General features: G+C 37.7%; 1 protein-coding gene across 1 annotated transcript in view; it reads right to left on the minus strand.

Moving 5' to 3' along the window:
• Vps13D (vacuolar protein sorting 13D) overlaps nucleotides 1-27,847 on the minus strand; it is an 866,734-nt gene that overhangs the window by 61,438 nt on the left and 777,449 nt on the right. The window contains 2 exon segments of the mRNA XM_068226303.1: nucleotides 8,768-8,950; nucleotides 15,747-15,956. Of these exon segments, the coding sequence (XP_068082404.1) occupies nucleotides 8,768-8,950; nucleotides 15,747-15,956 (393 nt within the window).

Here is a 27,847-nt window from a genome sequence, read left to right on the forward strand (position 1 = left end):
TACTAGATTCTGCACTTAGTAGAAGTTGGATCCTTTGGACGCCCTATTTTGTACTTTTAGTTTAACATTCCCAACAGTGCTTCCAAGACAGCTTAAGTCTTTCGCACATTTGATTCTCTCTCCCTCAAGTGCGAGGTTATATTGAGGGGATGTTCTACTCATTTTCACTGTCACCGACATTTGCTTGCTCACAGTTAACTTAGTATACATTCTTTAAACTTGCTGCTCCAACAATCCAACTTTCTCAGTACCTCCTGCTTTGCCCCCAAGATGGTAACATCATCAGCAAAAATAAATGCATTAAAATCCCCAGCATCTACTAATGATAATGATATCCACGAGTGTGAAGAAGAATAGTGAAGACAGTGAATGGCCTTGTTGTACCCTTCTTTTTGTTCTAAACCATTTTGATCTGCCATTTCTAACTTGAACACTGCTCTTACAACCTTCATACAATGTTTGGATCTTCCGAATCAGAGATTTTGGAACCGTTAGTTAGCTCCTGCTCTCTTTCCCAGTACTTTTCCACTATCTGATGGCAGAGATAAGAACTATTGTCTGTCCCTATTCCATCTGAAAATGTATTGTTCTTCTTCAAATTGGTGTTCTGTTGTTGCTCTTAATCTCTTTGACTGAATGGTAATCTCTATAGTTGGTACACTTCCTCCTATTTCTTTTCTTAAATAATGGTGTATCAGTCCTTGCAATCATCTGACATTTTACACTCTTTCTACATTGCTCCTAATGGTTGATGCAGCTATGGCATATCATGTACTCCTACTGCTTTTATCACATCTTCTGACAATCTGCTTGCTCCTGGCAGTTTCATGGCATTTTCTGTTTCTGCCCATGTAACAGGACTCCCTTTTTCCTCTAGTTCATCTAACTTGTGGATTTAATGTGTTTCTCCTTCTTCCTTTCCATTCAACAACCTGTAAATGTAAGTTTTCTTCTCCCTTCTTATCCCTTCTACATTTCTAACAATGATCCCATCTTCTGTTTCAATCTAATGGCAGAGATAAGAACTATTGTCTGTCCCTATTCCATCTGAAAACATATTGTTCTTCAAATTGGTGTTCTGTTGTTGCTCTTAATCTCTTTGAATGAACGGTAATCTCTATAGTTGGTACACTTCCTCGGACAATCTGCTTGCTCCTGGCAGTTTCATGGCATTTTCTGTTTCTGCCCATGTAACAGGACTCCCTTTTTCCTCTAGTTCATCTAACTTGTGGATTTAATGTGTTTCTCCTTCTTCCTTTCCATTCAACAACCTGTAAATGTAAGTTTTCTTCTCCCTTCTTATCCCTTCTACATTTCTAACAATGATCCCATCTTCTGTTTCAATCTAATGGCAGAGATAAGAACTATTGTCTGTGCCTATTCCATCTGAAAACATATTGTTCTTCAAATTGGTGTTCTGTTGTTGCTCTTAATCTCTTTGAATGAATGGTAATCTCTATAGTTGGTACACTTCCTATTTCTTTTCTTAAATAATGGTGTATTAGTCCTTCCTTCTGATATTTTACTCTTTCTACATTGCTCCCAATGTTTGATGCAGCTATGGCATATCATGTACTCCTACTGCTTTTATCATATCTTCTGACAATCTGCTTGCTCCTGGCAGTTTCATCCCATCTTCTGTTTCAATTGCCTTAATATATTCTCCGTCTGATTTTCTACTTTTCAATACTCCAAAAAACATTTTTTGTGTCCCTTTACAGTCCTCTTCTGGTTTTGCTGTAAATGTCTTTTTGTTGTAAATGTTTCCTTCTTTCACAATTCTCTTTTCCACTTGTTTCCTATCTCAGTATTCTTGATCAAGATTTGCTATTTTTCGAACATTCCTGGAACACACTCTTGGATTTGTTTTTGCTTTTCAACATCCTTGTTTTTCTTTGTTACATTTTAATCTTTGATAGCCTTTTTCATTTCTCCAAGTAGCTTCCTTCTTGGAGTGAGATTTCTAGATCCTAATGGGTGGGTAGGAGATAGGGATGTGCACTCAGATGGCATTCACTTAAACCGCAGTGGTACATATAAGTTAGGAAATTTATAGAAGGGTTATAGGGAGGTACATTCAGGGAAAGGGGGTGGTCTAGGGAGCAATGATAAGGGCTACAGGGATCTGGAAGTCAAGTAGGGATGACATAAACATGTTAGTTCTAAGATACAGCCTGGTGTGAAGATAGAAAACCACGGAGAACCATCTTCTGGGCTGCTGACAGTGGAGTTCGAACCCACTATCTCCCAGATGCAAAGTCACAGCGCGCGCCCCTAACCGAATGGCCAACTCACCCAGTACATAGTGATCTGAGGATTCAACAATACAGAAGTGCAAATCCAACTAGAGGCTTTAAATGACAATATTGAGAAATGTGGTATCTAAATCAGTGTCGAGAAGAGCAAAATAGTGGTGATGACAAGAGGAGAAAGAAAAGGAAATCATTAGTATCAGGGGTCAAAACCTTGAGGCTGTTGAATACTTCAAATACTTGTGAAGTGAAATAATGCAAGATGAAAGGTTGGATAAGGAGATCAGCAGAACGGTACAAGTGGGAAATACGTTCTATCAGAATGTAAGGAACCTGCTGTGGAACAGAGAAGTTCTTATGAAATGTAAAGAGATAATGTACAACATGTACTATACCCCTATATTAACGTATGCATCAGACTTGGAATTTGACAAGAAATGAGAGTAAAATTCAGGCCAGTGAGATGAAGCTCCTGAGGAGTATGGTAGGGAAGACAAGGAGAGACAGAGTAAGAAATGTTGAAATCAGAAAAGAGATAGGAGTAGAAAAGCTGAGTGATGGGATGGAGAAGAATAAATTGAGATGGTTTGGACATGTTATGAGGATGGAAGAGAGAAGGATACCAAAACAAGTGTTGAAGGCTAAGATAGAAGGAAAGAGAGCAAGAGGGAGCCCCAGAGCAAGATGGAGGACTGTGTCAAGTACAATATAAAAAAGAAGACTGGACTGGACTGGAATACAATTACTGAAGAGGAGTGGTGGAAGGAGAGGCAATGGTGGAAAAGTGCAATAACACCCCAACCTGGCAGCAGCTGGACAAGGGGAAATGAAAATGATTATGATTACCAGGAGCCTGTGGTCACTTTCTGAACACCTGCTTGGGATAACCTTCATGTCACTCATCAAACTCATGGAATGCATGTTCTCATGTTTTCATGACCAACAAGATTAACCCTTAGCATTCGTATGTTGGAACGGTTTTGCTTGTTTTCCAATCTCCTCCGCCGTAGGTTTACTCTAAGAAGAGTGCATGTGAACAGAAATTTTGACAACTTTTGGGCAATATTTTGGTTATACAGATAGCAGGTACGGACCCTCTTCGGAGGCAGCCCTACCCAGGGAGTGACGCCCCTGCCTATGAGAGTCCCAGAGCACACTGACCCAGTGTGTAACATCTGGTAAGGGTCCCAGCTCAGGAGTGCAGACCTCAATGGTATCTGCGGCAGAGTGGATGGACTTCAGTACAGTGGAGATGGCGGAAGAGGCAGTCCTGGACTCTGGGATAAATAAGAGTACAATCTAAAGAGGCCAATGGCTTTGGGCAGATGAGGCTTTTTAGGAGGGCCGATGGCCTCTCAGTAGAGGAAATGCTACTGAAACACCATTACTCAACGGTTTACTTGGCGGAGAAGATGGGCTTCAGTATAGCGGGTAAAGCAGAAGAGAAAATGTCAGGTGGAGTGATTATGAAGGCGCCATCCAGTTCTTCTCGAGTCAGCAGCAGTCCATTTCAGTTTCGGTGTTTTACACCACATGTCTCATGCATATGTGCTGTGGTGAAGGATTCCAAAATCATAGTGTATGGGTCACTTCCTGGCAAGCTGTGATCCACCTTAAACAAATCCACGCCAGTGGCATTTTCTTCAGCTGTCAATTTTCACTCCAAGTCCAATGGCGATGGGATAAGGATGGTGGAGGCAGGTTCTTGGGTAAAACTGGAAGACTTCAGTTTGGACCTGCACATTGGCAACAGGTGTGTGATGGTCGTCTTTCTAAGAATTGTGACTACTTGAGAATTCTGTCCTGCACCTGTGTTTGGACAGGCCTATTTAGGATCACCACTGCCCACCCCTAAATGGAGAAGGCCCTAGAAAAGGTGGGCTAAACATCGGAAGTCACACTTTTTGTTCGGCTGGGCGACCGCACCCAGTGGGTCACCCCATATGTGGTCGAAACAATCACGGAAAACAATTTATAACTGCAACATGGAATGTCCGAACACTGCTTGACACGAAAGAGAGTGACAGACCTGAAAGGAGAACAGCTCTTGTTGCCCACGAGCTTTCTAGATTGAACACTGATGTAGCTGCTTTGACTGAAACAAGATTATCCAGTGAAGGCAAAGTTACTGAATCCAGTTCAGGAAATACCATCTTTTGGAAGGTTAACGAGGATGGAAAGCGTCGTATTCATGGTATTGGATTTGCCATGAAGGCAAATATTATTGTTGCCATTAATGCTTTCACAGCCCGTACTTATAGACATGATACTGTATAGGCTTTTGGGCTTATGCCGTGTCAAGAAAATAAGGTGAAATTCTTAACGTTTCACAGAGAACTGTGCTCTGCATTGTCAGAAGAAATCTTGACTGTCCACGAGAAAAACTTCTTAAACAATGACACTTTGAATTTGGACATTATAATAGAAGTGGAAATGGTACGTTCATTCGCTACCAGATGGCCCCCAGGACGTGGCACAACGCTAGGCTAGTGTTCGAAGCGGAAGCTGACCGAACCATTACAATCAGACTAAGTGGTTCACATAACATGTTTGCGTAACATATGACATGACAGGTGTATGATATAGACACAAGCCTGGAATGAAACATCTGGTGATGAGGAACGTACGAATTTGAAAAACACCGAGACGAAATAACAATAGTGAAGGGACAGAGAAGGGAACTACCTACGTAAATTCTTAATGGCTGGCAACCAGGTATTTCTTAGTTGATAGCCGTTGTCCCTGTTGAAATTTTTAGGATTATTACGTATTTCCACAGCTTCCTGTACAATCCTGGACTTGTAGTGTCTAGTGTGGGTAAGAGCTCGAGCATCTTGGAACATGACATCATGACCTGATGATAGAGTGTGCTCAGCTATTGCCGATTTGTCTGGTTGGTTGAGACGAATATTACGTTCATGTTCTTTGATATGGGTACCAATGGACCGGCATGTTTGGCCGATGTATACCTTACCGCATGTACAGGGAATTTCATATTCCCCAGGATGTAAAAGTTGGGACAATTTGTCCTTGGTTTTACTCAGACTTTGAGCAATTTTAGTGGTGGTGCCAAACACGGTTTTTATATTGTGTTTGCGGAGGACCTTGGCAATTCGATCTGTGGTGTTGTGAATGTAAGGAAAGTAGGCAGTTCCCTTCACTTCTTCCTTCTGTGAGCTTTGCTTGGTCATTTCTCTGGGATGTAGGGCTCTATGAATCTGCAAATCGCTGTAACCATTACCCTTGAATGCGACTCTGAGCGTGTCCATCTCCACCTGGATATATGATGGCTTACAAATTTGTCTCGCCCTCTTGGCGAGTGCCGTGAGTATGTCTTGTTTTTGTGCTGGATGGTGGTGAGAATCTGTGTGAAGATAGAAATTTGTGTGGGTAGGCTTACGATAGACGGTATGTCCTAAGGAGCCATCCAGTTTCTTTCTTACTAGAACATCCAAGAAAGGAAGGCATCCGTCTGACTCCATCTCCATACTGAATTTTTTTTTGCTAGTTGCTTTACGTCACACCAACACAGATATGTCTTATGGCGACGATGGGAGAGGAAAGGTCTAGGAATGGGAAGGAAGCGGCCGTGGCCTTAATTAAGGTACAGCCCCAGCATTTGCCTGGTGTGAAAATGGGAAACCACGGAAAACCATCTTCAGGGCTGCCGACAGTGGGGTTCGAACCCACTGTCTCCCGATTACTGGATACTGGCCGCACTTAAGCGACTGCAGCTATCGAGCTCGGTATACTGAATTTTACTGACTGATGTTGCTGATTTAGGTGGTTTAGAAATAGATGAAGTTTCTCAGGACCTTCTGTCCAGACCACAAATATATCATCAACATATCTCCACCACATCATAGGCTTGACGGGCGCCGAAGCATTAGCCTCTTCCTCAAAATGCTCCATAAAGAAATTAGCCACTACGGGTGAAAGTGGACTTCCCATAGCCACTCCGTCCGTCTGTTCGTAAAACTTCCCACCCCACAAGAAATAGCTGGACGTCATGCAGTGCTAAAATAGCTTAGTAATGTCCTCACGGAACAGGTGTTCAATGGGAGACATGACCGAGTCAATCGGCACTTTAGTGAACAAGGACTCCACATCGAAACTCACCAAAAGTGCATTAGGTTGAAGGAGGTTGACAGCTTGTTGATGAAATACCGAGAGTCCCTGATGTATGATTCAGTACGTCCTATTTGTGGCTGAAGCAATTTGCTTAGGTATTTTGCCAGAGCATACATAGGAGAACCTATCGCACTAACAATAGGTCTGAGAGGAACATCTTTTTTATGGATCCTAGGCAGTCCACATAATCTAGGTGGCACTGCATCCCCGGGGACAGATGTTTAGCCTCCTCTTTTGGAATTAAAGATTGCCTTAAGAGCTTCACGGTGGCGTTGGACACACGAGTGGTGGGGTCACGTGAGCTCAGTCTATAAACAGGCTCTGACAATATAGCCAAGATCTTTTTCTTATACTCGTCAGTGTACATAACCACTGTCTCACTACCCTTATCAGCTTGTTGTACTCTTGTTGTTGTTGTAGTAGTAGTAGTAGTAGTAGTAGTAGTAGTAGTAGTAGTAGTAGTAGTAGTAGTAGTAGTAGTAGTAGTAGTTGTTGTCATCATGGTCATTGTGGCCATCATGGTCAAGTTAATAGATATTGGTATGTGATAATTGTATTATGATATTTCTCACGAAGAACTTAAACATTTTCCTTGATCAACTCTCTCCGTAAATATTTCATTAAAGTGTTTTAAATGTGACAAACATTTTTCAGTAATTACTTTTAATATTTCAGTACGTAATTAATTCTGAACTTTAAATTTGCGTGTGTTTAAACATAATAGACTTTTATGACGAAAGCCGGCTAACTTTCTCGTACTTCGGTGAATTAATAACTTTGTAATATCTTACTAGAGAGCAGTGATAGAACCTCATTCATAAGCATCTTATTAAAATTTGTTTTATAAAACTTGGGAACCTTGAAGACACAAAGGTCCGTTTTTAACTAGGAGTAATACAGCCTAGGTGTTACACGGTAATTAACTGAATATTCTGAGTGACTTAAAATGATTTCTTCAGTATTAGAACTGTGCAGAATAATTCTATGAACATTTTCTTAGGACTGTGAAATAGTGCAGATTAATAGGACAGTGACTAATGCAGTATCAGTCCACGGGAATAAACTCTTTCCATTAACAAGCCGTGTTTGTGTGACGGATAAACTCTCATGTCATACATTAATTCTAGTGACAACGTTCTATTCGAGAACTTTCACACTTTAGTTCATTTTTAAAGGTGATAAGAAAACACTGACAGATTTTCTCCGAGTTAGCCCTTTTCTAAAAATAATTGTTTATTCAATCGGCTATAGCCTGAACTGTGACAAAGATGGTGACAAGTGCTGATAGGGCTTATGCTTCAATGTGTACATGTTAACTCTAAATCGGGGTACTCTGCAAAGTGTACAATGATTCAAAATCAATTTTGAGTGCAATAATCCTGACCAGAACTTCTAGAACGTCCAACCAACAAGGGAATCATGGTTCTATGGTTGTATGCTGCCTAAGTGGGAATCGTGGTTCCATAGTAGAGGATGGCGCCTGTAGATCCAGTTCAAAGATGATATCCAGAATTGTACAGAAGGTGATATAAACATTTCTCTTGCCAATTTTGCAATGAAATGAGTGTTGAAAAGTGAACTGTAACTTCTTGTAGTTAGGACTTCTTCCTCTGTACTTTGCTCCAGTAAATTGCCGATCATGCCCAGTGTAAACTTGCGTGCTCTACAGGAACTTTCTGATCAAGTTGGGCAATTTACTGGTACAATACAGTATTACACATCATGTGAAGATTATGAAGTGTTTCTTAAAACAAATTTATATTTTATTCAGTTTTTTAGTACATCATTAGGTAGGATTAATTTCTTCTAAATAAAACACAAATTAAGGCCAATTTTTTAAAAATTATCTCCTAATATTACGGTGTGCAGATTATTTGAAGGCATGGATTATTCGGATAAAGACAGTATTATACAGCATTTATTTAATCAAATAAATTATTTTATTTCTGTCTGAGTCCTGTTCAATAGTTCCATTCACTCTCATGAATAGATAGTAATAGGACCATGTTTTTGTAGAAAAATAGGTTTGAGTAAAGTTACCAGCAAAACTTATTTGATTGTTAAGTCACAAAGCAATCACCAAAGATTTGTACTTCAATGAATTTTCTTTGGTCAGACCATTTGGGACCAGCTTTATTCCCATTATTTGTAATCAGTAAATAAGTTTGAGAAAGTCATGATGGTCACTGCCGCAGAAAAATGTATAAATTATACCTCAAGAGAATTTAAGTTCTATAAATTTATTAAGATGAAAAAAAAATATTTTAAGGATATGATATGACTAATGTGAAATTATAAAATCTTACTTATGATTTACAGGAGAAAGGTACAATTTGTTCTTTATACTCAATTAAAAATGGTAGAAATTGAAAGTCCATACTTACATCCTTAAAGTGTTTGATAATTGAGTGTATCAGAAACTGACTACTTTCAAATGGATGGACTCTGATGAATGGCTTAAGATCAACAGCAGCATCTTCGAATTTGATGAGTGTGAGGTTGAGCTTGCGTTTGATAGCCAGCAGCTGTGCTGGTAACTTACTTGAAGTTACTACACTTAGTCGAACCTGTAACCATAATAAATGATGCATTTCACTTCAATCTAAACAATTCCTTTGGTATATGATTACTGATCAAATCTGTACATCTAGAGTTTACACAATACTGTAATAGCAAAACATCAGACACAAATTCACACATTACTTACTTTACTTTCTACAAAGGGATACACAATATCCTTTTATCTTTTAACACCATGGAAACTATACCTTATCTAAATTATTGTATTTAGTGTAAATCACAATATACTGTATATGGAATTCTTGCACAAACATTAGGTAACAAAGCACTTGATTTGTCACTAGAAATTGAGTGGAACTGGGAATTCTTGTCTTGGGATGGACTTTTAGTCAAAAAATTACAACCCATAATCTAGGTCTTAACTACATAGAATCAATGTCTATCATAACATTGGGAAAGAGAGGAGGGGAGAAAAGAGAACCAAAACAATCAAAACATTAAAACTTAGAAACTTAGAAACTAAAATATTAAAACCGATAATCTTATAAAGTAATGTTTATACCCACTGAAAATCATGATTCTGTTCACAGTTATGCCAATGAATTACAGAATGATTAGAATGGCAAAAATAGAAAAGGCTAACACTTTCAACACTACAATATTTTAATTTGGACACTGGCAGTGAGCTGCATCTATTCCCTGAATTTTATTATATTATTACACAACAGCAAAAGACAGAACATAACTGATTTTTTTTATCATTTGAAGGTGTTAACCATCCAAAACAAAGATGTTAACCAGGAAGTACATATCTGAAGTATTTTAATTATACCAGTCTTATGAAAAACATTTTAAAAAATGTACGAGAAACAAACTTTAACATTAAATTTTTACCAATAAGCCTGCTCGAACAATAAAAATGAATCATTTAATGAGGCTACTTAAGCCACAAATAAACACAATTATATTTAAAATACGCAATTTACCTATTTAGGAACAGTTTGTTTTGATATAGCATCCCTGAAAACATTGGGCTATGCACAGTCTAACCTTGCACAACCATCTAATTTCTTTCCGCAGCACTGCTGAATCATCAGCCTGCATCTCTTCATCTAAAAGAAAAAATAAGCCCAAATTTCTGGAAAGGTGAAGTGTTTCTATCGTTTGTATTCAGAGTGAAATAATGCAGCTAAAGAAACTTGCACCTGAATGTGAAGTAAAAAATAAAAAATCTTGCCCGAACTATCACTTGATATATTATCTGGTTCGTAAGCAGAGTATTAATCATACATACATACATACATACATACATACATACATTATCATTATAGACTGTTATGCCTTTTAGCGTTCAGTCTGCAAGCCTCTGAGAATTTACTAAACGTCGCCACAATCCTCGATTTGCAACTAGTGTTGTGGCCTCATTTAGTTCTATACCTCTTGTCTTTAAATCGTTAGAAACCGAGTCTAACCATCGTTGTCTTGGTCTCTCTCTACTTCTCTTACCCTCCATAACAGAGTCCATTATTCTCCTAGGTAACCTATCCTCCTCCATTCGCCTCACATGACCCCACCACCGAGTCGGTTTATGCGTACAGTTTCATCCATCATGTTCATTCCGAAATTAGCCTTTATCTCCTCATTCTGAGTACCCTCCTGCCATTGTTCCCACCTGTTTGTACCAGCAATCATTCTCGCTACTTTCATGTCTGTTACTTCTAACTTATGAATAAGATATCCTGAGTCCACCCACCTTTCGCTCCCGTAAAGCAAAGTTGGTCTGAAAACAGACCGGTGTAAAGATAGTTTCGTCTGGGAGCTGACTTCCTTCTTACAGAATACTGCTGATCGCAACTGCGAGCTCACTGCATTAGCTTTACTACACCTTGATTCAATCTCACTTACTATATTACCATCATGGGAGAACACACAACCTAAATACTTGAAATTATTGACCTGTTCTAGCTTTGTATCAAAAATCCGCGAAAAACGCGTACATTCCTAACAGATTTCCTGAATTCAAAGTCTGTTAAGATATAGTCTATTATGGATCTGGTACCCCTAGCCTCCAATGTGTAGCGGTGAATAGCCTTATGCCTGAAGAATGTATTCGTAACAGCTAAACCGATACTAGCACAGAAGTCCAGCAAACGCTTCCCATTCCCATTAGCTTCCATACCTTCCCCACATTTACCAATCACCCTTTCGTATCCTTCAGTTTTATTCCCAACTCTCGCATTGAAATCGCCTATTAGAACTACTCTATCCTTGCTGTTGACCCTGACCACGATGTCACTCAATGCTTCATAAAACTTGTCAACTTCATCCTCATCTGCACCCTCACATGGTGAATACACGGACACAATTCTTGTCCTAATTCCTCCCACTGACAAATCTACCCACAACATTCGCTCATTTACGTGCCTAACAGAAACTATGTTGCGTGCAATGGTATTCCTGATAAAGAGCCCTACCTCAGACTCTGCCCTTCTTCTGAATTTTAACTGTAATATTCTTCAATATGGAACAATGAAATTTTTAACTTTAAATGCACAAGCTAACCAAGCTAAACAAAAAGCCTTCTCTTACAATCGGCTGATGATGACCTGGACTAGGGTCGAAACCAGTACCACTTCTACTTATTATTAAATAAGAATGTAATTCATTACATTTCTTATTCTTTTGTATTGAATATCTGACGCTTAATAAAATTACGTTTTATAGACAGCAGGAATATTTTCGTGATGGATCATCGTATTGTAAAGATAAGTTGAACAGGCATTGCCGGCAAGTTTTCATACTTTCATACCGATTTTAATGTGCATGGGGGTTTTCCTGACTTTTAAAACAAAAATCGGATTTAACGACAATCCGCATAGCGAGTAAATTTTTTGCTGTTATGAATTCTTACTATAGCAGACTTCTACTGTATTACTAGTTTGAAGTGGGCTATCTCTAGACTTTGAGATTGGCTTGTAAACAATATGGCTCCCAGTGAATGACTGGAAGTTACTGATATATAATCCCTATCAGAAAGTAATGGTAGGAATGTAATTTTTCAGTGAAATTAGTAGTAGTAGTAGTAGTAGTATTAGTAATAGTATGAGTAACACTCTTGATGAACAAATAGATATGGAAATCAAAGAGGAAGTGCAGGGAGATGACCGTGTTCCAGCTCAGCAGGCGGTATGAACCCGTGATGCTAATAAAATACCGTATTTACCCGAATAATCTCCGCCGTCGAATAATGCCCGTACCCTCATTTTAGGAAGGCTTGTTTAGAAAAAAAAATTAAATGAACTAAAATTCCTTCCATTGAAAGAGTAACGCAGGCATAAAGAAACATTTCGTATCACTCCGTGAGGTGCACGTGGTCTTTACGCAAATATGAACATGTAAATTTACAGATATAGCTGCTTTGCCTGAGATGATAAAAATATATTATCACTGCTATGAAATTTATTTTCCATGAAAATGAGCAAGTAGGCCTACGATTGTTTCATCGAGTTATATCTTCAATTCCAAAGCGATGACCTATATTTTTCATGGGATTAAAAGTTTCCTGAAAGTCCAAATTAATTTTTAACATCAAACCACGAGAAAGAGTTGAGGGAAATTTTCGAAAGAAGGTAAATGGAAGTTGAGAGAAATGAAAGGCGAAGCACAGAGAGCATAACAGCCCGAAAGTGTAAACGTTTTTTCATCCAGTTATATCTTGAATTCCAAAGCGATGACCTATATTTTTCATGGGCTTAAAAGTTTCCTGAAACTCTACATTAATTTTTAACATCAAACCCCGAGAAAGTGTTGAGGGAAGTTTTCGAAAGAAGGTAAATGGAAGTTGAGAGAAATAAAAGGCAAAGCGCAGAGAGCATAACAGCCCAAATTGTAAATATTTCTCTTCCAGTTTTATCTTTAATTCCAAAGCGATGACCTATATTTTTCGTGGGCTTAAATGTTTCCCAAAAGTCTAAATTAATTTTTAACACCAAACCCTGAGAAAGTATTGAGGGAAATTTTTGAGATATTAACGAAGGTAAATGGACAGGCCAGTTCTGTTCGCAGGCCACTACCACATGCGAGTGCTATCTTCTTTTGAGGCGTGAACGCCTCTGAACACCTGCTGCTGCATGCTTACAAAATACACTCTAGATACTATTTTCCTCGCCTGTCGATACAATACTTGTCTTTTTGCTCTTCCTGGATTCATCGCACACACGCAAATAATTCCCTAAATTCGTTGATTATGATATTTACAAATAAAACTCAAAACATTCACTCGTGACCCGCACAAACAGGCACTTCTTACTGAAATGATTCTATTGGCTCTGCGGAAAACACGTCATACTACAAAGCGTGCAAATGTTACTCCGCAACCCTCTTCACACCGCCTTCCCGGCTGTGTTCTACTCTAGAATCCTCTCCTAAATTACTTACAAGTTCGTCACACTCCACGTCTAAAACACTTCTCACACGTGGTCTCTGTTTACTGGACAGTAACACGACCGGTGGTGGATAATTCTTTTCGTGCAATGTAAATACTTATAGACACACTGGCAAAATCTGATGTTAGTTCTGCGATACAGTAAAAACTCGTTAATGCGAAGTCTTCGTAATACAGAAATCGGACTTCCAATTACGTGATTTCGAATTAACAACCTTCTTGTAATTCAGAAATGCCAACCCTTGCCAATTTTCGCGGATTCTGCTTTTCTGCGTACTGCCTGCGATGTGATATTGTGGCGTTCCTTAAAACTCTGAATACAAAAGAATTACGATTTCACTCTATTTTCAAGTATGAAACACACTATAGACACACCAAAATGAGTGAATGTGCGGAAAGCTACCCCTGCACGTTCCGGAAGACGCGTTCTATCATGAAGCGGAGAAATTTTGAATTTAAATTACTCTGTAAAATACTGTACTATTTAAAAAATGTAAAGTCAGTTTAGAATTAAAAGTCTGAATTGCTATCCATTTAAATATGACATATGGGGACAGTAATCTTCCATCTACTGTTGCACAAAGCATAACTGTACACTCGCCATCGAAAACTAGGTGAGCCAGGAGTGTGTTGACAAGCTTGACGCAAATAAAACCCACACCCCAATTTCGTGCATCAATTTTTTTTTTAAATATGCGGGGATTATTCACGTAAATATAGTAAATGTATTCCCTGTTCCACGGTTTGTGGTGTGAATGCTGTCCGTTTTCATGTATAATGAAAACTTTAATGTTCTTGTACGTAAGACATTTCTAATGATGTGAAGCATCACTCTGTTTCCTTCAAAATAATCCCAGCCCCAATACAGTCAAACCAACAAATATGCATAGCTCAGTAGGTAAATGATATAAACAATGTACTACATAGTGCAGCACTGTTACCACAACACTATTTTCATAATTGTCCCATTCTTTGGTTACAAGGCACTGGCTGCAACAGAATCACTCTAGAGGTTAAAGCAGACTGTTTACAGAAGAGGTTCTCTTATATCTATCCACAGCATATGATAGGGTAGATCATGGGAGACTACTGGCAAAAATTAGTGCAAATGGACTAGACAAAAGAGTGACTGAATGGGTGGCTATATTTCTAGATAAAAGAACTCAGAGAATTAGAGTAGGTAGATCCTGTAACCATTAGAGGGTAATTCCTCAAGGCAGTATTATTAGACCTTTACGTTTTCTTATATATAGAAATGATATGAGTAAAGAAGTGGAATCAGAGATAAGGCTTTCTGCAGATGATGTTATTCTGTATAGAGTAATAAATAAGTTACAAGATTGTGAGCAACTGCAAAAAGACATCGACAATGTTGTGGGATGGACAGTAGGCAATGAAGATAGACGGGGTTAAAAGTCAGGCTGTGAGTCTCACTAATAGGAAAAGTCCTCTCAGGTTTAATTACTGTGTTGATAGGGTAAAAGTTCCTTATGGGGATCACTTTAACTACCTAGGCCTTAATATAAGGAAAGATATTCATTGGGGTAATCACATAAAGGGTACTGTAAATAAAGGGTTCAGATCTCTGCACATATTTATGACGGTGATGTAAATGGGAGGGCATATAAGTCTCTGGTAAGACCCCAAGACCCCAACTAGAGTATGGTTCCAGTGTATGGGACCCTCACCAGGGTTACTTGATTCGAGAACTGGAAAAAAATCTAAAGATAAGCAGCTTGATTTGTTCTGGGCGATTTCTGACCATAGAGTAGCATTACGAAAATGTTGCAAAGTTTGGGCGGGGAAGACTTAGGAGAAAGGAAATGAGCTGCTTGACTAAGTGGTATGTTCCAAGCTGTCACTGGAGAGAGGGCATGGAATGAATGACATTAGTAGACAAATAAGTTTGAGTGGTGTTTTTAAAACTATGTAAGATCACAATATAAAGATAAAGTTGAAATCAAGAGAAAAAATTGGGGCAAATTTTTGTTTAGAGGAAGAGGAGTTAGGGACTGGAAATTTTACCAAGGGAGATGTTCAATAAATTTTCAAATTCTTTGCAATTATTTAAGAAAAGACTAAGTATAAAAATAGATAGGGAATCTGCCACCCAGGAGACTGCCCTAAGTGCATATCAGTGGTGACTTACTGATTAATTGATTGATTGATTGACTGATTGATTGATATGCCACCAAATGGTGTCACAGGAAAAATGGCAGAAATCCGCAGGTATTATGCAAGAGTATTTATGGCCAAACTAGGTATATTACTGTGATGATTGTTGTTTTAAGGAATCAGACATCAAGGTCACTATTATATGTATAGTGGAAATTAGGCAGACAGTGACTGATTTCATGGAAAACTACCATTTACTGAAAAAGAACCAAAACATAACATACCTGACTGGGCTCCAGGCATAAACTTCCAAAATAATAACGTTTGGCATGAACTGAGGCCACCTCGGTCACAATTCGCTGCATCTCAATATCACTTTCTTCCATAGCTTCACACTCCACACTTTTGTAGGTATAGCCCAAGAATGCAAACAATTTCAATAGCAAGCGTTCCTCGATGATTACTGAGAGATTCTTCACCTTGATGATGAGATGCTAAAGGGAAGAATGAAAGTAAAATATTATATATGAAAACAACATTATGGAAAGCAAGGAAATAATTTCTGTTATGAAAAACTAGTTTTGATATCCACTTCAATATTCATCTCATTTGGCTTCATCAGCTTCAAACAAATCAGTTAACAGGTGGTAAACAGCAGAAGTCAATGAAAATATCCAGTGATAGCTGCTGATGTTTGAATTTCAATTTAACCACAATTTCATATACTGTGAGAGAAATTAGTGTAACTATTGTGTATCAACAAAACTTGCAAGGTTTTCAAGCAATAACATGTAGACAACTCAACAACCTAATGATGGTCAAATGCACTCGTTACATAAAATAATTAATTGAGAGGAAAGGAGAGGAGAGGAGAGACCAACTTAACTAAATTTTCATAAAGTTAATGAAAAAAGAAAAACCTTCATCTCTCCTCTGTAATAGAGAAGATAACAGGTGTCACTACAGACTATGTTACCGATTCTCTTCCCTTCTCACATGCTAATAAATTGTACACAGCTCATTTTGCATGCACTTCATTCTGTAGTCTTTGAAATGGAACTTCCAAATATTGATATATTACTTTGCCTGAAAGTATATTTATATGCTCATCTATATTACGTGTCCAGTGCTCTTTATCCTAACAACAAATATGAAGAAAAGTTGCTCAAAGTATCATACTTCTTACTCCAGGCTTCCAATTATATTTCGGGGGAAAATATTTTATACATCATTCTGTCAAATGACATGTTTCTCAGAATGATAACTAAATCTAGGATTGACTGATATGCATTTATTTTTAAGGAAAGTAATTCAAAAGTCCCACCTTCTTTCTATACAGCTATACCACCATGGGAGAATAATAAATCGTCGCTGCCGGGACAAAACCAGTAAGGTTCTGTCTGCTAAGGTGCAATATTGAGTGCATATCGTCAAGGCATTCTCGCTCTTCACAATGTATGTGCTGCGGGTCAGCATATCTCCAAAAATATTATCACATAGGAGGTTTTGTCCCGGCAATGACGAAATTTAGTATATTCTATGTAAAAGTAATGTCAAGTTTTCATACATTAAGTTCCATCCCAAGAGCAATAGAGAGATTTCCTGTGTGTTTCTCCTGATAGAAGGCATTTCTTTGGATGTTTGCAGGTTTTCCTTCCACCTGATAAAGGTCTACAAGTTAACATTAGTCACAGGTAGATTTACTTCCATTATCCAATTCATGAGCCAAGTCCACAGCGGTGAGCCTGGAGTTTAATTTGCATCTTCTGAAGAGTGAGCAGTCATCAGCAAGCCGAGTTTTCTCTTTCCTGCTAGAGTTTCCATTTTTTTTTTTTTTTTTTTTTTACAGTGAAAATGGGCCAATATGTTTATGCTTCTGAATAGTTTGACTTATAGTACTTACTCCAATGCACATCTCTCTCATATCACAAAATAATTTTTCAATATTGCTACAACTGCACTACAATTCCTGGGAGACACAGATGTCAAATACATGTTATGAATATCACAGGGTAACCTCAAAAATTAGTCAGAAGTATAAAACATGCAAGCAAATGCACTTTTAACCTAAAATAATTGTCATACACTGTAATTATTATACATTTTTTAAAGAAGGAAGACTTTTTTTTTTGGTGTTGACTCAGTTAATAGAACTTCAAAGCTTTTCAGTCTGTTAGAACACTAATTATAACACATAGCACTATAATATACATGTAACCAAGCTCGATAGCTACAGTCGCTTAAGTGCGGCCAGTATCCAGTATTCGGGAGATAGTGGGTTCGAACCCCACTGTCGGCAACCCTGAAGATAGTTTTCCGTGGTTTCCCATTTTCACACCAGGCAAAGGCCATGGCCACTTCCTTCCCACTCCTAGTCCTTCCTATCCCATCATCGCTGTAAGACCTACCTGTGTCGGTGTGACGTAAAGCAACTTGTAAAAAAAAGATACATGTAAAAAAACACTAATAAACAAAGAATAACATGTTTTGTTCTACAAGAACATCCTCAGATTCCACCAAATCACTTTTAACCAAGCGTGTATTCTGTATGTACAATATTGTTTATGTTGCATAAACTTGTCAATGATTATACACTTATGATAGTGAAACAAAACTATGAATGCATAAGTCTTCCACCGTCACCTTGGTAACTCTGGAAAGTTATTTTGTACGTATCTTAAGCTGCTAACTGTCTGTCATCTCCAGCATTTATGTCTGGACTGCCAGTTCCCTTGCTCTGGTCAAGGTTTGCTATGTTGGGGGTAAGGGGAAGGCCACAAGGACTTATTCCTGCTGCATTGGGTTAGAATGTGTGCGTGCCATCTTCTATGTTCTCCTCTTCCACTTGGACTCGCTCTCACAGTATTGTTCTGTAACAGCCATTTGAGTGGTAGTCAGGACTATGATGGAGTGTGATGTGTATCTTTAGCATAGAACTCCGAAATCAAACTGACAGAATGAAGATTTTGTGTCCACCATGAGATACTGAAAAATAATACCTTCAGTGGATTTTAAGACACTTGTTGACTAAGTGTTAATGTTTTCCATTTAAACTACATTATGAGGTGAGTTGATACTTTATTGTAAATCTTGTGTTATGACTGATTATTGAAAACTGAACTGTGAAACAAGAAGCCTTTAGTATTTACAGTATATTATTTGAAACCAGTCAATATCATTGTGAATATGAAATAACAATTAAAGGTATGTTGCGTTGAAGCTGTGCAAGCCATGCCATATTTCAGACTTGTAACATGTCCGTCTAACTTGTAAAGCAATCTACCAAAGAAATGTCTGAATCTTGCAATACAAAATATCATCATCCTCCTCCTCCTCCTCCTCCTCCTCCTCCTCCTCCTCATCATCATCATCATCATCATCATCATCATCATCATCATCATTACATTGCTCCAGCAAGCTGGGTGCAGTTGAGATACAAGATAATCTTTTGTAATTGGTTTAATCTGTTTACTTCCTGTTGAGTAATTTGAACTACCTTTAATTTATTTCTTATTATGTAATTAATGTTCTGGTGATCATCGTTTATTATGTTAAATGGGTATACATTTTAAATAGTTAATCCTAGATTTCATTTATTTCATTTTATTCTGGGTTGGATTTCCAAGATTATTTTGGTATATTATTATTATTATTATTATTATTATTATTATTATTATTATTATTATATCAAAAGAACGTCAGTTAAGGTCTTTTAACTAGAATTCCATTTGGGTGAATCTGCCTATTGTTCCATAAAGTTAGTATCTCTTTATCTTATCTGATGTCATCTCATACCAGACTTCAGAGTGGAATGCCATTGTAGTAATTTCATTCACTGTTCGGGAGTTTGTGTTTTGTTGTGTGGCGCAAGCTATTATCTGAACATTCCCTGGGTTTTGGGAATAATTTTATTATTGTGAAATGCAGTTATTGTCTTAAGTTAACATGAAGAGAACTCGCAAATATATCTTGGATTTGTTATTTTTAAATTTTATTTAATTGTGCGGCTTGTACAAATGATACTTGGAAGATACTTAGCCTGACTTTATTTCGATAAAACTGGAAAGAGATGTATCAAAAATGTACCTTATACACAGAGCTGGGAATAAATTGAGTAACAGTAATTGAATTACTTGTAACGAATACTTTTTCAGTAATTTTTTACTTGTAATCATTACTTTACACAAAATGTAAATTTTACTCGTAATTTGCTCCTAAAAATAAATTTGTAATAGCTACATTTTGATGATGATGATGATGATGATGATTGTTTTCCAAAGTGACCAAACAACTAGGTCATTGGCCCTTAATCGTACAAGGTGCAACGAAATGACACGATAATTAAAACTTCAGAATGTATCCACTGACCAGAATCTAAAGCGAATGAACATGAGAAAATGACTTTGAATCCAAAACAGTCAGTGGATTCAAAATTCAGATAACGCGCCCCTCACAATAGTAATCACTGGTACAGCAGAACCATGGTGTTCCTCCTAGAGCGGTACTAATCACAGGTAATGTAGACTCATGGTGTTTCTCGCATGGTAGTACTAATCACAGGTATTGTAGACCCATGGTATGTCACACATTGGCACCACTCACACGTAATACAAAACCATGGTGTTTTGCACATAAGAGTACTACTCACAAGCAACGCAGACCCATGGTGCTCCTCACATAGTGGAACTAAGCACGGGCGCCAGTATTCCCATGGTGTTTCTCACATAGTGGTACTAATCACAGGCAACGTAGACCCATGGTGTTTCTCATAAAGTGGTACTACTCATAGGTAACGCAGATCCATTTTGAACAGTGGAACTGAATGATGAAATGCACATGATGACAATTATCACAAGCAATGCCCAGACTCGTAGTGTTCCTCGCATGATGGTTCTGCTCCTATGTAATGTAGGCCCATGCCTTTCCTCGCAAGGTGGTACTAATCGCAGGGTGTAGTTACACTTTAGTAATCAATATACATCGCTTTGAGAGCTTGGCAACTTGGGAGCCCCAAATATACGACGTACATTCTTTTATTTACTCGCAGGCTGTAGTGGTTACTGGCTGAGATTTGGATAATCATGTACTACGTCATCAAGATGGTGGTGGAGAAATTTATTATTTTAATAATAAGAATAATGTTATTGGCTTTACGTCCCACTAACTACTCTTTCATGGTTTTCGAAGGCGAAGAGGTAAAGGAATTTCCATTCCCCTATTTGAATAAATATTTTGAATCAGTTATGCAGAAAGTAATGAAAACACAAATGTGGCATGCAAATCTTGCTTGGGAGCAAAAATTTTGAAAGTTTGCTTAGTCTCGCTTAGCGATGATGGCCACTGTATGCTAAAAAACACAAAATGAAGTATTTTTTTTTTTTTTTTTTTTGCTAGTTGCTTCACGTCGCACCGACACAGATAGGTCTTATGGCGATGATGGGACAGGAAAGGGAAGGACGCGGCCGTGGCCTTAATTAAGGTACAGCCCCAGCATTTGCCTGGTGTGAAAATGGGAAACCACGGAAAACCATTTTCAGGGCTGCCGACAGTGGGATTCGAACCTACTATCTCCTGAATACTGGATACTGGCTGCACTTAAGCAACTGCAGGTATCGAGCTCAGTAGTGTATTTTTTCTTCCTATCTTTGGTATCATTCCATTCCCCTGTGGAAGAAAAGTCAGTTATTGCATAAAGATTCACATTCTGGGATGTAACTGTAAAAGTAATTTTGGTGATTACTTGAAAAAAAGTAATTAGTAATAGAGGAAAACTTTTCTCAGTTAACAGTAATTCAGCCCAATTAATTTTATTCTGTACTTTTCCCATTACTCCTTATACGGTATCTCAGCTTACTGAAGGAAAAGGTAACTTCCTAAAATGCATTTAGGACACTGAAGCATAAATTGTTTGATATAATTTTCAGTAAAATTAACTACACTGAAGCATAAATTGTTTGATATAATTTTCAGTAAAATTAACTACTGTATAGTTTTTATTTTTATGCCCTTCCATGAAAGCAACATCGTAAGACTAATGTATGAGACCAAAACATAATTTGCTTAATATAATTTTCAGTTCTATTATTTGTAATTATTATTTGATGTCCATTCACGAAGGCAACGTCTTAAAATTAATTTATGACTAACGTATGAATTGCGTAATGTAATTTTCAATTAAAATAACTTATCTGTTGCTTCTTTGTGACTAAGTATTGTTTTCTCTACATTATCAATAGAATTATAGTTTTATATTCTGTACTGTAATTAGATTAGGTACTAAATTTATATTGTATGATAACCTTTATCAGTTTGGCAACCTCATTTGAAGAAGAATATATATTATTATTAATTGTAAATTTTATTTTTATGTCTTTTTTCCAGTTTTAAGTAAATTGTTCTAAGATTTTAAATTTATCAGAGAATTATTTACTTAAGTTATTCAAGTTATCTTCGCATGCGCATTCATTAGCTCCCATCCCTCTTTACCTTTAATTTAGATAGGCTCCAATGCAGTTTCTTGCTTATTTGTGTTGGGTTGTCAATTTGTGTATTCTAACACCAAGTAAGTGTGCTTCCCTTTATGTCCGAGCTTGTGCTGGGTTCTATGTTTGTGGGTATTTTTAAAAAAGGTATTTTTTTGTTTTTTACAATTACTGTGGCATTGTGATTTAATGGCTAAACAAACTCTTTCATGCTCGTAAGCTGCTTTAATTCCTGGGTATTCTGTTTTTCAGTGATCTCTTAGATTTTGGGGGTATTGTATGTTGCCAAAGGTAACTGCATTACAAAAATCATGGAATATAGTACAAATAAAAATAACCTAACCCACATCTAGACATTTAGTGTCAGAGTAATCTCCTATGGGGTTCATTAAGAGCTAAAGAAAAATACTGTAGTGTGAAATGTTGCCGTGATTTTGGTTTGCTAAGTAGGAGGAGAGGGGACGGTAGAAAGCAAAAACTTTGCTCAGCAGAGAGGGGAGAGGACGTGTTAGGTGGTTATATCATATATTTATTTTGATGTGTGTTAGAGTGTGAATGCAAGATAATAATTTATAACAGGGCCTCTCAAACACCCAAAATCTCACGCGTGCAGAGCGAGGCACAAGAGCTCCGTGCACTGTGCATCGGTGCCGCTAGGTATGGCTCGGATCAACGCTTCGTCTCTGGGCTACTCGGCTATGCTCGGCTCTACTCGGCTCAACTCAGCCCGGATTTGGAGCGCTACGGCGCAAGTGGGGGAGAGGGAGACAGGCGGAGCGAGCGAGACAGGCGTGAGGAAAGAGAGAGTTAGCGCTATTGCTCCAAATCGAGGAGTGGGGGGTCTGCACTCTGGTCAACCAAGCCAAGTCGTCTTTTGCACCGTGCACAGTGCATGCACCACGCGCATGCACCCTGAGAGGCCCTGATTTATAATAATAATGCTATTGGCTTTACGTCCCACTAACTACATTTACATTTTTCGGGGACGCCGAGGTGCCGGAATTTAGTCCCGCAGGAGTTCTTTCACATGCCAGTAAATCTACCGAAACGAGGCTGACGTATTTGATCGCCTTCAAATACCACCAGACTGAGCCAGGATTGAACAAGCCAAGTTGGGGTCAGAAAGCCAGCGCCTCAACCGTCTGAGCCACTCAGCCTGGCAGATAATAATTTGGGTGAAATAAAAATTTAGTAATGAATTAAAATCAATAGTACCTTACATGATGTTAGTTTTAGTGATATTCTACTAAAGCATTTTGAGTGGCAGGAATGCTGCCTAAATTCAGAGAATTTAGTACAGATAACAATATCTTAATCCACATTCCAGATGTTTAGCATCAGACTAGCCTCCTGTGGGATTCATTGATAGATATGATAGAATTTGAGGATGTTCTTGTAGAACAAAACATGTCACTCTTTGTTTATCAGTGTGCTTTTTTGTTTTACAGGTAAGTTATATGTGTTATAATTAGTATTTTGACAGACCAAAAAGCTTTTAAGTTGTGATGTAATCACTATTCAAACAATGAACAAATAATGAACAGTAAATGCAGGACCTAACAATAAGCAATGTGTAGCACACTGTTGCCAATGATTGGAAAAATAATAAAAAAGAAACTTTATTCAGATTAATTTGTACGGGACTGTATACCACTGGTGGCCGGCAATTATTCTATTGGTGGTGCCAGAAAAATTAAAAAATTTGTACGCAAATCTTTCAGTTCCAAGTACAGACAGTGCATATTTAATGGTATAAGTTACAAGAAATTACATTATTTAACTGTGCTATTGTACTAGGCCATTCTTTTAATAAAGTATCAACTGAAGCAAATTTACAAATTGAGGAACTAATATAAGTATTTACTTTAATTCACAAGCATTTCTCTTAGAATCCTGTTTGAAGAAAATTATTGATCAAATTTATTCCAAATAGAGTGGCTGTGCATGTGAATGCGCTATAGCTAAAAAGCCAAGCTCTGCATTCACGAGATTCGTGGGATCGAACCCCACTGCCAGCTGTCCTAAGAATGGGTTTCTGTGGTTTCCCATTTTCACCTTCAGGTAAATGTTGGGACAGTTTTTATTCAAAGGCCACAGCCAATTTTTTCCACCTCCTTACCCAATAGAATTCATTGTCATTCATTTCATCTTCATTAGCTCCTCATATGAGGCTGGCATCTGGAACTTATAAGATGGTACTGAAAGTAACACATGCTTGCCTCACATAGGAATAAATAAGCCTGGCTACTGACAACACAAGCACTTGGTCAAAATCTTAGTTACCACAAAAATGAAATGAACAAAATGCCTTACTTCAACTTGAATGCCTCAAGGCTACTTTGCACACATACAGTATATATGTTTGGAAAAGATATCTTCTGCACCAAATATAATTATACCCAAAAATAATTTAACGATGCTATTCAAGTATACATGAAAGAAACAACAGAAGTGTTAGCAAATATGGTATTTTGTGCTTTTGTTCTAGTAGGTAAAGGTAACAATGTCACCAGTTTCAATTAATGGAATATAACAAAATTTACTGCAAAAATTCCAGACGTTACATTACAGATACAGAAATATGTCTTTCTGTCACTAATACAAGTTTTTTAAACCCTCGAACCGGTAGTTGAAATAGCTCTAAACGGTGGATGTGCACCACACATTTGCAGTGCCTGATGTATGCCACTCTGACAGATTTATTATTCACAAAATATGCAAGTATAACACACTGAAACATTCAGCATGAACTGGACTATTTGAAAAGTGGTTTGCGTTTACCCTCAATGTAATATTTTTTAAATTTTATGCCCCTTAAATTGCCCCCCTCAAAAAATAAAATATACTTGTTTAATTACACATCAAATATAAATTAGCCTACTAATCAATTTTTCTGAAACTTTTTAAAATATACATTTTGTACAGAAATTAATTCCAATGATAGGAATACAAATTTTAAGTGAATAGTGTCAATATTTTAGGAATTATCCTATAAAGAGTATGGTAGTTGATAGAGCTCTAACCGGTGGGTGTTCATAACCTACCTCACGTGGCACAACACTTATCCATTCTGCTGCAGTAGGCCTTGAATTTATGGATACATTTAATTCTATCTTCATCATTTAAATCCAAAAATGTAGCCATCGTGTGTGCATAACACAAAGTAAACAATGAAAGCAAGTCACAACAAAATCAACACGTGTTTCAAAGCTGTACGAATTGCGACCTTCATTTATTTCAAAGACATCACACATAAATGGACGTATTTAACACCGAAACATTCCACATTCCAAGGAGAAAACATGCCTGATGAATGCTGCCATCTAACAGATATATTCACAACTTCTTCTAGCTGTATTTACTGGTAAAACATACCTGAAGATCTATCGTCAGCGGCGGTTGAGATAGGCGCACACCTGCCGATCTATTGTCAGCTACCGGTTTGAGGGTTAAAAAAGTCACTAAATCTTTTTTAACATGAAAGAACTAAGATATACAGTAGTCATCAGATATAGTGACAAAAATGCTAAATTGGTAATGCTGGATGTTGTCTGTACTGTGCTTGCCAAATGCTGTTGTGCTTGTTACATGCTGCACTCTAGTGAGTAAAACTGAATAACAGCATCACACGGCCACTGGCTCTGCCTCGATCCTTAACAACATACACATAAACCTAAGCCAAACACTCTTCTAAACCTGTTCTACAGAGTTTCTTTTTGCATGGAGATGGTGCCCGTGAGATCTTGGACACACATTCAGACAAGTGCTGTCAGAGCGCACGTTGGTTTGCGAAATCGTTCAAACTCAGGCAGAATAAGTTAATCCATACAGGTTTTGTGAAATTTAATAGGGGAGAGTGTTGTACCTTGGAATAGTTTTGACATTTACATTTTTAAATTTCTTTTTATTTTATTTTGTGAATCCTACATATTATTCCTCATTAATATAGGCCATTCAACCTATTTTAATTCAGTTTGCACTGTGCTCAGTGTCAGAGTTAAGTTTTTTTTAAACATTTTGTTGAACTCTGCAACATGTTCCAAGGTACATGACTATGTTGTACCTTGGAACAACTTTAACAGTTATGACAGAATTACTGAATATTACAAAAATATTATTTTTTTCACAAGAAATGACGTGGTTATTCACCTGTACATGTACATAATATTAAACAGGTTGTATCACTGGACACAGTATTATTCTCTCATTACAAGTCTCTAAAAATGACTCTTATCAATTTGATGAGAATGACTATTAATAAGAAAATAAAAAGAATCAGATTAAACTAGTTTTGTTATCAGTTTCCCTTCATATTATAGCAACAGCACAATCAAACACAGATTTGTTTCAGTGAACGTTGTACCTGGATGTTATGAAATCTATTTCAAAGTGCATCTCTTTCTTTTGATGCTGGATGCCACCAGAGACATCTGGCTGTGGCAATTTCATTATGATGTGTTCCTCGGGAACATCATATAGTGTATCCTTGTCAAAGGTGAAGTTTTCAGTGTTACTCCGTCTCTTCAAAAACTGAATTTTATACTCAGAACAACATTTCTCATATTCGTGTATTTTACCAACATAATATAGGCCTACGAGAGACTATTTTTGTTTGAAATTGAATTGGAACAAATTCCCCTGGAAGACATGGGTGATCAAAGTGTAGGCCTAATGCAAAGTCATCCTGTTGCTGCTCTTCCAACAGATCATCTGCATAATCTGCTTCACTACCACTAGACACAAAATCAGGTTCCTCTTCTCAATGGAAAATATTCCTTGCAGTCCTTTTCTTTGCAGTCGAAGTTTTAGATTCATTATTTTCTTTCATAGTGGACAAGTTAGGTTGGAGATCATATTTGTCAGGAGTAGCTGTTAGGAGTGTTGACTTCCCTTTCCTTCTTCCCCTGGTGCTCCCTGGTTTCCTCTCTTCAGCTGTGGGGAAGGGCCTGATAATTTCAGGTGATACGAGAGGACGTCTCTTTTGATCAAGACAACTATGTAGACAACTTTAGATTATTGGGTCTAGATCTATTAATACTACGTTGGATTCAGGTGAATACAGAATAAGAACAAGATAATGTTTCAAAATAGCATCTAAAAGAACATAGTGTACCTTGTAATGTACCTTGGAACATGCACACCTATTGTACCTTGGAACATGTAGCCATTTCAGAAAAAAACATGAATTTGTTTTTATAGGTTAGGTAGAACAAAAATGTAACCTGTGTAGAACTTAGCCCATTTACATACTAACTTAGTGTAAATACTGAAGGAATCTCTTTTACATGTGAGAACTCCTAATATGCCAATTTGAAATCACTTTAAAAATACTTTCAAGTACCAAAATGATTTACACATAAATAACTTGGAACTGAAACCACAATGGATGCCACCAGACAAACTGTGCTGCCCAGGGTTGCAAATTAATGAACTCAACTCAACTGATCCAAAGAATGTTTACCAAGATCAAAGACAATGCAACTGATCCATAGTACAAATGTTCCAAGGTACAACACTCTCCCCTATAAATTGTTCTAGAGAAGATGGATGGATGCTATTGGCTTTACGTCGCACCGACACAGATAAGTCTTATGGCGACGATGGGACAGGAAAGGGCTAGGAGTGGGAAGGAAGTGGCCGTGGCCTTAATTAAGGTACAGCCCCAGCATTTGCCTGGTGTGAAATGGGAAACGACGGAAAACCATTTTCAGGGCTGCTGACAGTGGGGTTCGAGCCACCTATCTCCTGAATACTGGCTGCACTTAAGCGACTGCAGCTATCAAGCTTGGTGTTCTAGAGAACAAAAAATCTAATTTTCTTTCTTCATTTCATTGATGGTGCCATGGCACACTGGCACTACCTCATGAGCTGCCCAGCTGTATACCAGCAAGGTAAATTATTTT

The sequence above is a fragment of the Anabrus simplex genome, chromosome 2 (assembly GCF_040414725.1).
Source record: "Anabrus simplex isolate iqAnaSimp1 chromosome 2, ASM4041472v1, whole genome shotgun sequence".
NCBI classification, from domain to species: domain Eukaryota; kingdom Metazoa; phylum Arthropoda; class Insecta; order Orthoptera; family Tettigoniidae; genus Anabrus; species Anabrus simplex.